At 36.9% G+C, this 15,265-nt stretch overlaps 1 protein-coding gene across 4 annotated transcripts in view; it reads right to left on the bottom strand.

The window, feature by feature from the left end:
• Positions 1-15,265, bottom strand: part of Kat6b (lysine acetyltransferase 6B) — a 188,220-nt gene that overhangs the window by 60,834 nt on the left and 112,121 nt on the right. For all 4 annotated transcript variants that reach the window (XM_076835259.1, XM_076835258.1, XM_076835260.1 and 1 more), the window contains exon 4: positions 7,222-7,330. In XM_076835259.1, the coding sequence (XP_076691374.1) occupies positions 7,222-7,330 (109 nt within the window). The remainder of the gene's footprint in view (positions 1-7,221; positions 7,331-15,265) is intronic.

Raw genomic sequence — 15,265 nt, 5'->3', positions numbered from 1 at the left:
AGTTTTGATGGGCACAGTACTTTTATTTTATTTATTTATTTTTACGTGGTGCTGAGAATCGAATCCAGTGCCTCATACATGTGAGGCAAGTGCTCTACCACTGAGCCACATCCCAGCCCTTCCTGAAGACTGTTTAGAGAGGAGCACTGTCCTCCCGGTGCTTTGATGGTAATCTGGTGAATCCCTTCTTGGATTTTTGCCCTACACATGTAAGATGATAAACATGTTGTTTTAAACCAATATACACATGGTAATTTGCTAACAGCAGCAATGGAAAACTAATAAAGACAAAGACACTGAGCCCCTTGAACAGACTATCTGACCATCTATGTGTCCAACTATCCTTCCTTCCACTTAATATTTAATGAGAACTGGAGACACAGGGAGGAAAAGGATACACGATTCCCACTCCTTTGGATCATATGGTCTAGCAGCAAAGACAGACACTGAACAAAAATTAGGGCCAATGCCTGGCTATGGCGAGGTTTACAGATATGGGAGAAGCTAGCAGGAGGGTAGAGGAAGTCCTCCCTAATCAAAGGATAAGTGCAAGTGGGTGGGATTCTGCAGAGGAGGGACAGGGCTGGGGTAAGATGGCATACACAGGAGGAGCAAGGAACATGGTACAAAGGAGGAGAGAAAAGTTATCAATATAATTAATATGCAGAATATGAAGAGGATAGTGTTGTAGGATACAGTTAACAGGAATCCAATGGAGAAGAGTTTTGGGGGGCTATATGAAAAACATGGATTTTTTTCCTAAGAGTAATTGGTAGCCATGGAAAAATTCTGTGATCAGATGTATAATTTAAAAAGGTAACTTAGCTTGCAGTATGAAAAATGAATGAGAAGAAAGAAAATCAATATTAGATTTAGGTTATAGTAATAGCGATCTTGAGTGGGGCTAGTGGAGATGGATGCATGGATATATTTAAGATACAGGATACACATTAGGATGCAGATTCAAAGGACTTTTGATGATTCCTTGGTATGAGAGAATAGAAAACAGGGTGACTAGAAACTTCCAGTTTTGTGTCACTGAATGAGTGGCTAATGGTGTCCCATTTACTGGAGAAGCAAGACATTGTTTCTAGGCTGAGATTTCTGTTACTGTTGTAGTTGTTTGGGGGAGGAAGGAGCAACTCAAGGTTGATGAGCTGTTTTAGATATTAACCTTGAGGCAGCTATGAATGGACAAGTGGATACATTCTGAAGGCATGAAATTAAGGGTTCAGAGCTCAGGATAGGCTATAAGGTAAACTAAGAAACAGCCACAGGCAGAATTCTGAAGAAACATGTAGGGGACAAAGAGAAGACAAGGAGCTAACAAAAGTCATGGAAGGAAGCGGTAGAGAAAACAGAAAATGTGGTAACACAAAAGCCAAAGAGAACATTTAATTCATTTTTTCTTCCTTTCTCCCCACCCCACCTTTTTTTCCTCTTTTTTTCTTTTTGGTGGTGCTAGGGATCCAACCCAGGGCCTTCAGTGAGCTTCCACTTAGTATGATGTTGCAATTTTGAACTATACACTTATCTTAGATTTGCTAATTTGAAAACACACATGCACAAAACTCATCTGTAAGATTTAACTACCTAGTGCTCTGACACTGAGCTATACCCCCAGTCCCCTATGAAAGCATTTCAAGAAAAGAAAAGATTCTCAACAAGGTCAACTGTGACTAAGGGGAGTATCTGGTGAGGACTGAAAGACATCAATTAGATTTTGATAAAGACCAGAAAAGTGCCCATTAATTAGATTTTCCTGCTTAGAGGTCACTGTTAACTCCGACAAGCACTATTTTAATGAAATAATAGGCTAGAAGCAGATTACTACTCTCTGTTTCTCCCTTTAGGTGACAGTCGATCCTGCTTTGAGCTTTTCAGGATAGGATGGGAATGGGGCTCACTTTCTTCCCTGCCTCCATACTTATTCCTCTTTGGAATTCTCTCTAGTAAAGTGACTCTTTTCCAACCTAATGATTCAGTCTGTATCTACTCCTTGTGAAATGGATGATTAACCAACCAAACCCTGGGAACTTTCACACAATGACCTTAAGAAATCAGTGTCCTTTTTTTTTTTTTTTTTTTTAAAGAGAGAGAGAGAGAATTTTTTAATATTTATTTTTCAGTTTTCGGTGGACACAACATCTTTATTTTTATGTGGTGCTGAGGATGGAACCCAGCGTCCCGCGCATGCCAGGCGAGGGCGTTACCACTTGAGCCACATCCCCAGCCCTCCCCCTTTTTTAACATATCCATGTACTCAGAGATGGTACCTACCAGCTCCTTCTAGGAGCAGAATGCATGGAAGTTTGTTGCTGTTGTTGCTGTTTTCCTTTCCCAGGATTAACACACACACAAAAGACAACCCCAGGAAAGACTCCAGCTCTCCAGAGATGGACTCATCCTACACTTGGCTGGTCCTCCCTTACTACACAAAAGGAATTTTTCTCCCTTTCCCAGCTGCATCACAGCAGCCTTTTCTCTGCCTCCCGCTTCAATGAGCTTCCACTTAGTATGATGCTGTAATTTTGAACTGTACACTTATCTTAGATTTGCTAATTTGAAAACACACATGCACACAACTCATCTGTAAGTAAGATTTAACCACCCAGCAATCTGAGCAGCAGACACAAAATTTCATTTGGTATAATATCTAATACTTATGTGAACCTAATTAAAGATAATTTGGTCTTAATGAGGCAAAGAGAATATAACAGTGTTAATTTCAAAGTAGGCTGATCCATGAAAGTCAAGTAAAATCACTTCCTAGTCTCAACATTTCCACAGACCTGAAAACTATCTGATGGTTCCCACATTCTTATTAGTGGCTAGAATAATCCTTCACATTTGTCTAATGTTTTACACTAACTGATATAATGTAATATAATATATAATAAAATCTTCATATCATTATTTCATTGGATCCTCACAACAGCTCTGTGGATGCAGGGTGCAGACACAACACTTCCCATTGTACAGATCAGGAAAACTGCAGTTACACAGCCAGCAAACAGCAGAAGACAAATGGACAAATGTCTGGCTGGGGACACCACATTTGGAGCTCCCTGAACTATGTGTAATCACCCTCACATTTTCACTACACATAAACTTAAATAATTTTTTTTAAAAAAAAACTTCCATCAGGAAAAACAATAAATTCTGACCATTTGTAGCACGGAGTCACCTTAAAAATAAAGAAATGTCAAATTGGCTTTTTTTTTTTTTTTTTATGATGTAAGCAGAAGGAAACATTTATTACTTACATCTCTGAAATCTAAGCAGAGTCTAAATGTGACATCATACAAATGGTACTTCAGACAGAGATGACTAAAAAGGGCTGGGCACATATGGAAAACACATTTCAGAATGATCTTCCATTTGGATCGCATCCATATTTTCTGGTTTTATACCGCTGTGACTATTTTTTTCACATAAACATCTTATGTTAGGGATCCCTTTGATCATTACCAACAGTCTCAATTTAATCCTAGAACCAATGGATTGTTCTGAGTGTGAGAAAGCAGCCATCTTCACAAGGCCAACTCAGGGAGGCCAACCAATCTGTAAATCCCACTTGAGATGCTGGATTGGACTGTGATGAAGGAGCTTCCATTGTTATCAGAGGACACTGCTGAGGCAAGTGGTATATCATATTCTTTTCTCTTTGTTTACAACAAAACAATAAAACTACAAGAATCCCCAACTCCCTAAAATTAACCATATTTTATTTTGACCCTTCAATTTAAAGAGGAATAAACAACAAAGTTCATGCATCTGATATACCATATGAAGTAAATGCCTACAAAGCATTTCACTGAGTAAGGAACAAAAGTTTTTTCTCACTAATGGAGCCAAATCCAGGCTGGCAGAGAACATGCAGGAAGATGAAGTGAATCTCCATGTGAGAGCTGGATCCCATTGCAGACCCAGAGCCCAGCACTCTGAGGCATACTCTGTCCTGCACAAACAGATATCATGACACTGGGGCGTGGATTTCTGCCATGACCCACACCTTGACTCCATAGCCACTGGCTTTCTCTACCTGAAGGCAGAGGAAGAGTCTAACAAGATGATTCTGGATACAGAAACCTTCTAGACAGTATCCTCAACCACTCATCTCCATTTGTTGAAAGGAAAACAGGAGCAATTTTTCAGAAAATAATGTTGCATTACTGACAGACCCCTAGCTGATCCTGAAAAAGTAAGAAGCCTCAGAGGGGGGCTGGGGATGTGGCTCAAGCGGTAGCGCGCTCGCCTGGCATGCATGTGGCCCGGTTCGATCCTCAGCACCACATACAAAGATGTTGTGTCCGCCGAAAACTAAATAAATAAATATTTAAAATTAAAAAAAAAAAAAAAAAAAGAAGCCTCAGAGGAAAGGAATTTTCAGTGACCTCAAAGTGTAAAAGAGATCAGACCTCCCCTTGGCAAGTCTTCAGCCCAGAAAGACAAAAGGAGATTGATTACATCAGAAAGTCGGGGGTCTAGTGTTTAGAATTACACCTTGATACCCTGTAAAGGAGGCCCTGAAGTTATAATCGAGAAGATAATGATCTCAGATGCCTTACCTGCAAGTAAGCATATCACCAGAAGTAAGGAAATATATGAAGGGAACTTTTCTTCCTACATTTAAGTACATCTGTAGGTACATCTGTAAGTACATCTGTCTAGGTACTCAGAAAAACACACCAAGAAAATAAGACAATGAAATGTATTTTTAAAATACCACCTTAAAAATCACAACAGGTAAACCCCTTGACAAGTGAATGCCAAAGAATTGATCAGGCAGTTACAAAAAAGAATAATTCATTCAGAAAGCCTCATGAGAAAACCCAAAAGATAACTACAGAGTCAGAACTGATGAGTGAGGCACTACCTCACCAGCACAGAATAGGGAGATTGTAGGATTGAAATTTATTAAACTGAACACACAGATAATGTTTCCATGCCCTTTTGTCACTATCCATGATACCATGGCCAGGTAAAAGAATTTTAATGAATCTGTAAAGTCCATCAAAAAGACTGTCGGAATGCATTTTTCAAGCAGGGTTTGAAATGTCTTATTCCGAAGGCTCTCCACTCCACATCAGGTCCAAGAAGCTGCTGAACGGCAAAGGACCTATCAAGTTAAAACTTCATATGAGGAATAAGAATCATTCCTTTCTCAGTGTGGAATATTTCCTCTACCCAACAATCAAGCAGCTGTCATAAATGATGATAAAATTTTAAATTACTTACAGTAATCAAGGACAACAATATCAAACATGCCAAATCATAACAATGGCTGACATTTATAGTACACTTACCACAGTTCTTATACACCCTGTGCTAGATTATTTACTCATGTTCTCTCATTTAATTCACATGAAATCCAAGAGGTAGTTGCTACTATCATCCCCTATTTTTTCACGAGGAACTGAGGCTTAGAATGGTTAAGTAACTACCTCAAGGTGTAGGAACTGGACTGTGGTTTGTTCTTCAATGTCCTCTTAGCCACTGCATTATAAGACTTCCTAAATAAGAGTGACAGTATAGTACAGTGTTTTGAAGGTTAGTTTTGTGTTTGTTTTTGCTTTTAATGGTGCTGGGTGTTGAACTGGATCCCATTGCAGACCCAGAGCCCAGCACTCTGAGGCATACTCTGTTCTGCACAAACAGATATCATGACACTGGGGCTTGGATTTTTATTAATAATAAAACTGTATAAAAACTAAAATTTTACTTATAGCTCCATTGAGCTATACTCCCATGAAGGTTTATTGTTTCTTAAGATGGCTATAACTAGAGAAATACTTGGTCATCAATTTATATACATGTTTTGGTGCTGTGATTCAACCCAGGGCCTTGAGCACACTTAAGCAAGTGCTTCACCACTGAGTAACGCCCCACCCATGGCCTTTGGCCGTGAATTTTAAAATAACATTTGAGAAGGAAGTTTCAGTAAGCTCTAGGGGAAAAGTCTTAAAGATTAACATGAAAAGATTAATATTCTAAACTCTTGGGCTCAGGGTGTAGTCCAGGGACACAATGCATGCTTAGCATGTACAAGGCCCAGAGTTCAATCCCTAGCATCAAAACCAAAAAACCAACAAAGGAAAAAAAAAAAAAAACCCTAATAACTAGCACTTAGTATGAGTGTGTTTTTCACCTAGGCAACGTAACTATTACCTGCTTATAAGAAGGAAGAATGAGGACTGTGGATATAGCTCAGTTGGTAAAGTGCTTGCTTCAGATGCACAAAGCCCTGGGTTCAATCCCCAGCATCCCCTCCCCCTCAAAAGGAAGAATGGCTAATAAAACAATTTTTTTAAAATGTAAGCATGATTTAAATTTTCATTACAAAACTAGAGGCAAAACTTAAAATCTGATAGAAAGAAAAAGACAGAGGTAAAACCTACCATGACAGCACCTGGGGTTCTATACTTTGCCAACAACCCAGTGTTTCTATCCAGCAATTCCTTGATTTTAGCATCATCTTCTGTACACAGTACCCTTTTCCTGTCTTATTCAAGGCAATCTAAATTTCTTTCTCGCCTAATGTTTTGGGGTTTGCTTGTTTTTGTTTTTTGTTGTTTACTGGCAGTATACATGGTTTGACCTTGGGCCTCAAGAATGCTAGGCAAACACTCTAACACTGAGCCAAATCCATAATTTTTATGCTGAGACCGGGTCTCATCAAAGTGTAAAGCCTGGTCCTCCTGCCTCAGCCTCCCAAGTTTCAAGGAATGTAGGTGGGTGAAATCATGCCTGGTTACATGCTTGATGATTTACTGAATCAAATGTTATAGTTTCCAGAATTCTGTCCCCTTTTTTTGGAGTTGGTCAAAACTGGGTTGTAATATTACATTTTACCAGCTGGTGTCATGATGTGAAATAGCATAAACTTCAAATCACATGTCACTTGAGACTTCAGATTACATAAAACAAAAGTGCTTCCAGTTGCATTCAGCTTCAAAACTGGGAAATCACTTACAAAATATATAAAAAGCTCCAGGTGCAAGTGTTACACCTATAATCTCAGTGATTTTGGAGGCTAGGATGAAGGATCTTAAGTTTGAGGTCAGTCCCAGCACCTTGGCGAGATCCCGCCTCAAAATAAAAAAACAATACAGGGTCAGAATATAGCTCAGGGTAGAGCCCTAGGTTTAATCCCCAGTACCACAAAATAAAAACAAACAAAAACATACACCAAGAACACCCACAAAAAGTATAACTTACCACTACTGCCACAATCTGCACAAGACAGGAGTTCTTCTGGCTTCTTTTCGCGATTTGATTCTTTAGTTCCCAAACAGAAGCTACATATTGGAATGGGATCGGCACGGGGCTATGATAAAATTAAAATGAAAACACAGGTTACTTTTCATTTCAAAATTTAAAACATTAAAATCAAAAGCTTCTTAGATATTTTATGAACAAAAAGAACCAGCTAAATTAGGTATTTGAATCAATATTTTCTAACAAAAATATCTTAAAAGTATTTGATACAAAATTATTAATCGAATAATACTCGTAGGTATAGCAATATATAAGACCCAGAAGTCATTTTTATTAAACCAGTGGAACCTAAGACCTTTATGTACTATATAACCTTCTGAAATGAACATTATTCAAGATTCATTTAAAATCTCAATCATTCCCAAGTCTATATGCCTATAATAAACTGGTTCACCTATTCAGTGTTATAATCCATGAATATCATCTAGTTAGGTCAAATTATTTAGCTAAATCAGTATTAGAGTCCATGAATATTACCTAGTTATTTAATTAAACTTTATCAAATGTTGTAATGCAGGTTACTATTATTCACCTATTAAATACTGAACATAAAATGTTGGTATGTTTTGGGGCTAGGGCTGTAGCTCAGTGGTAAAGTACTTGCCTCGAATGTGTGAGGTACTGGGTTCTATCCTTAGTACCACATAAAAATAAACAAAGATACTGTGTGTTCACAAAAATAAACAAAGATACTGTGTGTTCATCCAAAAAAAAAAAAATGTTGGTATGTTTTTAGGTGACATGTTAATGGAGAAGAAAGAATTTAGCACAAACTAAAATTCTCTGAATCGCTTCAGAAGAGATCAAAGACCATTTTGGGCACCAAGATTTTCTAAAGGAAATCATAGCACAGTAGAGCACACACAAGAGATAAATTCTGGATCTTGGACATTCCTACTTTATAAAAGAAACAACGAAACATGTGTCTAACCCCCTAGCACCCCTTAAATCTCACTATGGAAATTGCTTTTTAACAATGTATAAATCTACATACATTTTAGTATCTCCATTGTTACTGACTACTACTAGCAATGCTAGTATTCCCATCCATATGAATATGGCTAGCTGTGCCTACAGAGCTGGTCACATTATTTCAAACAGCCAAAACTATATAAAAACTAAAATTTTATTGCATATTTCAAGCATTCACACATGTTGCCTGCTAGCCATCTGAATGTTACTATGATGTCTTTATATTTGAATCTCATGAATCAAAAATTCAGGGCAAGAAAACCAACATTATCACAAATGTTTTTAAATATAAATCAAAAACAAGACTTAATCCTGTAGCTATACATCAGCATAGAACAAAGCTTATCTATTCAGCCATTCAGTCCCAAATGTCTATGACACTGCTCCTGGTTCACAGTCGGCACTCAAAATATATGTGCTGATTGAATAAAACAGTATATGCTACTTAAAAAAAAAAAAATCATAAAACAAAAAACAAACTCATCTCTAAAATAATACTTCAAATGGTTATAATGATTCCAACAAATGTCTTGGTTCATCGTGACATGTCATCAAAATCAAGAATTTATCTTATGACCAAGCCTTTACAGAACTTTTAATATTGACTTTTAATTATATCTTACAATATTGGTGTTCATTATTTTGCCCTTACTTTAAGCTTATTTGTTCTTTTATTATGCAAAGGCTTTCTGAGGTATCTATGAAAATGTAGCCTCTGTTAAAACGCAATGAAGGGCTGGGGGTGTGGCTCAAGCGGTGGCGTGCTCGCCTGGCATGCGTGCGGCCCGGGTTCGATCCTCAGCACCACATACAGACAAAGATGTTGTGTCCGCCGATAACTAAAAAATAAATATTAAAAATTCTCTCTCTCTCTCTCTCCCTCTCTCACTGTCTCTTAAAAAAAAAAAAAAAAACGCAATGAAAATGTAGCCTCTGTTAAAAAGCAGAGTATGAAACATCCTGCATTAGAAAAACCAAAAAAGACAAGCTACGACAAATTGGTCACTGACTCTAGCCAAGGTTTTTTAAATGCCAGATAATCAGCACTGCATAATTATGGATCCATAGTTATTACTTGCAACTGCTCAACTGCAGTACCTTGGGAACACTTTTGTTCCTTTAAATAGCAATTAAAAGAACAATCTGGTTTTAAAGTGACAACAATCCCCTGATAGATTCTAGCTAAAACACAGTCCTCCTACTAATGGGATTCCTGCTTTCATTTGATAGAACAATGTTCAAGCCATTGCCGCCATTCTTGCAGTGATAAATAATTTACGAAATGTCACATATCATTCATGCAATGAAACAAATCCAAATCTGCAATGCCATTTTTCTTTCCCAGATGAATTTTTTTTGCTGTGAGAGAGACATGGCCATCAGCCAGCATTCATGCTCATTTTTTGTTTTTAACTAAAGGTAACACAAAGGACAAAGGTTGCTAGTAGTTCATGGCCAGAAAGACTGATGTCCTGCACTCTGCCCAATCACAGAAAGCATAGATGCTATCACTTCATGCTACATTCAAGGGAACCCCACCATCCTGGTGGATGCTCACAACCATTTATTTAAGGATAACTATCTTACAATACTCCATAAAACCACTGCATTATACAGAAATGTCTGCCCTGCTGAATTATTGATAATTCAAAGCACTTTTTGCTAACCTCAGTGTAGCCGAGTCTAATTAACTTTAAAAAATTGTCACTTGCATGAAATGAAACTTTTACAGTAATGCATGTAAATGGGCCACAGAATTATTATGATTCACTATTCTCAATCAGACTACATATAAACTACTTTAAAAAATAACCCCTTGTAATAAAGTAAAATAGACTGCAGTCAGAAAAAGGTCCGAGTAAATGGCAATTTGATTCCATACAAATCACTATAGACAAGTGATACTTAAGAGGTTTGAAAATGGAACTCCAAATCTCTAAATTAAATCCTTTCTTTGAAATCTCATGAAGGCACCTAACCTGTTGATTACATTTTCTCATCAACATGTCTGATTGTTCTAAACTAATTTTAAAAAGGAACACTCATGGACAGATCTAAAGATGAAAGTAAGCATATTCTGCTCAGGGAGCATCACCTGCTCCCCTTTCAGGCAATGGCCCTGGGTCAGCTTCAAGGCTAGAGGCCCATTCTACAATATCTCATTTAATCTCTGTAACTAGGTTATGTGTATTATTCTCATTTTAGAGAAAATTAAGGGTTGAAGATGTTAAGTAACTTTTCTAAATGTTGCACAGTTTCAAATATAAAGCTGAAACTGCCCTCACTCTGTCCATTTCTTACCTATCAGTGTCAACAGCTATTATGAAAGTATACATAATCTCTTCCAGTCAATTTCTCCCATGAAAAATTACAAATGTTTTAAAAACTACTAAAAAAACAATCACTACTATAATCATATTCATTAGATTATTAATTGCAATGGAGGAAAGGTACTTCCACAATGAAGAAAATTGGTGGACACTTTCTGCACCAACATAGAACAAACTGACATCATGTGCCTCCAAGCGCTGCCTTAGCATGGCCTACATAGTTTCTTGGTGAATCTAATTATAAGGAAACAATCAGGTAAATTCAAGTGGAGACATATTCTGTACAACAACTTACCTACACATTTTTAAAATGTCAATATCATGCAAGACCCAAAGAAGGGCAGACCCAGAACCAATCTAGGAAACTAGTGATGTGAAAACTAAAAACAATATAGGATCCTTGACTGGATTCTGGATATTTTAAAAATAGACACTGGATGTTAAAGAATATTACTAGGATAATTAGAAGAACATACACTAAATATGAGATAATACATAAATCAAATATAATAAATCTCAAGTAAACATTGTGATTATGTAGGATAATGTCTTTGTTCTTAGGAGATATATGATGAAATATTTAGAAGTGTCATGATGTCTAACTCTCAAATAATTTAGAGGGAAAAAGAAAAACCTACATGTGTATATAAGTATGCAGAGTAGGAGAGAGAAAGCAAATATGGCAAAATGTTAATGTTTGGTGAAATCTATGTAATGGGTATATGGGTATATTTTATTCCTTCAACTTTTTTGCATGTTTACACTTTACCAAACAAAAACATGGAAAGTTGAACAAAAAAGTACACCTCTGCTCTCAAAAGAGGTCTAGAATAAATTACCAAATAGTTAGATTTTAAGCATTAATAAACTAAAGTATCTCAATCCAATTACCAAGGCACAGGAAATGCAGAGGACAGTACAACATATTAATCTATAGAGCAGGGAGATATTAGTACCAAGACTCTAGAGGATAAATGACCCAGTTTCTTCAAAAATAAAACAGAAGGAAAAGCAAGAATATAAGATCTAGACATGGAAGAAGAATGAGCAGGCTAAGAGAGACTTAAAAGGCATATGAGCCAATCAAACACGGGGTTTACCTTAAGATCATGATTAAAACAGTGTGTGACAAAATAAAAATAAAAGATTATGATCTAGTGAAGGAAACAGGGTTATCTAGTTAAAGAAACTGTTGGAAGGAGACCCTCATTGTTATACAAAATTACATAAGAGGTTGTGAGGGAAATGGGAAAAAAATAAAGAGAGAAATGAATTACAGTAGATGGGGTAGAGAGAGAAGATGGGAGGGGAGGGGAGGGAAGGAGGGATAGTAGAGGATAGGAAAGGTAGCAGAATACAACAGTTACTAATATGGTATTATGTAAAAATGTGGATGTGTAACCGATGTGATTCTGCAATCTTTGTAATGTTTTGAATAACCAATAAAAAAGAAAAAAGAAAAAAGAAAAAAAGAAAAAAAAAAGAAACTGTTGGGAGGGGAAATATGGGTATCTTCATCAAGGTAAAAGGGACAGATTTGTTCTCCATGGCTTCAGAGTCTGAAACTTGAACTAACTAGGGTATCATACAGAGACTTTCCAACGGAGTTGGAAATAGAATAGAATGGATGATTTTTTAAAATTTTATTTAATTAATTAATTTATTTATTTTGGTGCCAGAGATTAAACCCAGGGACACTTAACCACATCCACAGCCATTTTTATTTTTTATTTAGAGACAAGGTCTAGCTAAATTGATTAGGGCATCGATAAATTACTGAGGCTAGCTTTAAACTTGTAATCCTCCTGCCTCAGTCTCCCAAGTCACTAGGATTATAGGCATGTGTTGCTGTCCCAGGTGGATGATTCCTTTTTTATCCTCCTTAATTTATTTTTATTTTTAAAATTATGGTAAACATATACAATATAAAATTTCATTTGATCTTAGCCAAAAAATTCATAACAAAATTTACCATTTAACTTTAAGGGTACAGTTGATCACAATGCTGTAGAAATATCACCACCAGCCACTTCCAGAACAGTTTCCATCTTCCCAACTGACAGTGCACCTGTTAAGAACTAACTCTCCACTCTACCTTTCCCACCCCTGGCAATCACCATTCCTCTTTCTGTCTTTGTGTGTTTCTGTGTTGTTGGTATCTCATATAAATAAAGTCAATATGATATCTGTAGACTGGATTACTCTTGAGGCGCAGTAGGCCCTGTAATCAAAAGATCATAGAGAGGTTGGATGAGCCCTGGCATGGTGAGGATGTGACAGTGCACAAAATCATCATGTTCAAAAAGGAGATCTGGGTCCTTTCCAGACCCAGTATTTTAATGGTTGTAAGGTTGAATAATCTCTAAATCCTTTTCTAGCTCTCATTTGTTACTGTCTTACAAACACATTTCAAGAACCTTTGAGACTTCTGATCCAAAGTAAAACAGCCTTTCCTGAAGAATCCAAAGCAGCTTTATTTTTGTTAGTGGTTACTTTTATTTCTGCCCAGAAGGAAACAACAAATTGTTAGTCTTCTTAGTCTAAGTAACTGGACATAAGTAAATAAAAGCTCATATAGGAGAGCAGAACCTGAAGTATTCAGGCTCACATCCTCTTCCTGACAATGACAAAAAGGGATTTTGAAGGCCATTTCCATGTTGTGTGTTCACAATAATCAGGGACATTAACCCTCTTTTTCCTTAATCTCTTATGGATATGGTTGAGATCTCTGCAGCTTTCTTGAAATTATTACATAACAAACCGTTTTAGTAATCCCAAGTGTTAAGAATGAAACAATACATCATTTTTTTCATTCATACTTGCAACATGGAAAACCTGGATTTAAATTCTGCTTTCTGAGCCTCGGGTTTCCTCATCATAAAAGTGCCTAACAGTTGTCCGGCTCTGGGGTTTCTAAAAGTTCAAATGTGAGTGACTGGAAAGTACTTGTAAATTATTTGATTCAAGTCCTTAATAAATACTGACACAAATTAATTGTTCTGGAGTTCACAATTACTCTATAAAAGACTGATTCTCCAAACTCCTATGATGAATATTAATCTTTTTTTTTTTGAGAGAGAGAGAGAGAATTTTTTTTAATATTTTTTAGTTTTCGGCGGACACAACATCTTTGTTTGTATGTGGTGCTGAGGATCAAACCCGGGCCGCACACACGCCAGGCGAGCGCACTACCGCTTGAGCCACATCCCCAGCCTCCATGATGAACATAAATCTAACGCCTTGTTTTTATTAAAGAATGAATTAATTCTTTAATTAGGGAGTACAAGGAACAGTGCAGAAAATACCTCAACTGAGAGCAAAGAAGCCTGTAGCTATTAGTAAAAGGAAAACTCAAAAGAACAGATATTAAAAGAAGGAAAGAATAAACAAATAAACCTTAAGTGAATAATACTACAAAAGCAAAGATGAATATAAATCTATAATCCCCAAGTATCAAACAGTTCATCATTGGAGAACTATACTTGAGCTCAGACAACTCAATTCATTTACTCCAAATCTACTTATGTGGAAGGGCTGATTTAAGACTCTTTTACAGCTCTTCAATTTGTGCCTCTTTCTTATATTGTCCTGAAATCTGAAGTCTAGGTGATTCCTTGCTGCTTACCACAATGCTATTCCTAGGTGTTTCATTGGTGCTGAACACATACCCTATGGGACAAGACCTGGTGGTACTTTCTATCTCCATTTTATAGGTAAGTTAAACATCCCCTAGGGTCACATTGCTACTAAGTTTGATGACTCCAAGACCCTCTCTCTTTTGCTTTTCCCAAGGTATGTCCCACATTTCTTTTGGATCTTGGTTCAGGTATCCCCTTATCATGGAGGCTGCCCCTGACCATCCTCCACGAAAATGTATTCCACTGGCACAACTAGATCCTCCAAACTTTGCTTCCTTTTTCTTTCACTTTTTTTTTTTTTAATTGGTGCATTTTAGTTGGACATAATGGTGGGGACTTTTTGTTACATCTTCACACATATACACAATATAACAATATCGTTCCTTACCCCTGCTACCTTATTTTTCTTCATACCATTGGTCACTCTTTGGCATAGTATGTATCACTTATTTATTTATTTTCTCTTACTAAAGGGTATACTTAAACAAGGTAGAGACTATCCATTGCTGAGGCCTAGCATTTGTTGATCAAATGAACAAAATGTTTTGAGGCTGGGAAGTGGTTTCCTCAATTTAACAGGTCCTAAGATATTGACTACTACCATTTATTTTCATGTATATCCTTAATGACTATAAACATGGCAAGGAGGGCAACTATCAATAGCCAGGTAAAGTTCTATCACTCTCTAGACTGATTTATTTATTTTTACTCTGGCAAACATAATGAATAACATTTATGTTTGTTATCTGACAAGTAAGGGCCAAATTTTAAAAATCAGTTAGGAAGGGTAAGATTTTTGCCTAGCATGCACAAGGCCCACGGTTCTATCCCAGCACCATAAGCAATGAGAAAAAGAAAAGAAAAAATGATCTGGGGGCTGGGGTTGTGGCTGAGTGGTAGGGCACTTGCCCACTAACACGTGTGAGACACTGGGTTCGATCCTGAGCACCACATAAATAAATAAACAGAATCAAGGTATTGTGTCCATCTACAACTAAAAATATATATATATTTTAAAAAATGATCTGGAACTATTAGGGCTTG

Source organism: Callospermophilus lateralis, chromosome 15 (assembly GCF_048772815.1).
Source record: "Callospermophilus lateralis isolate mCalLat2 chromosome 15, mCalLat2.hap1, whole genome shotgun sequence".
In the NCBI taxonomy this organism is placed as follows: domain Eukaryota; kingdom Metazoa; phylum Chordata; class Mammalia; order Rodentia; family Sciuridae; genus Callospermophilus; species Callospermophilus lateralis.
This window is presented reverse-complemented; position numbering and strand designations above follow the sequence as displayed.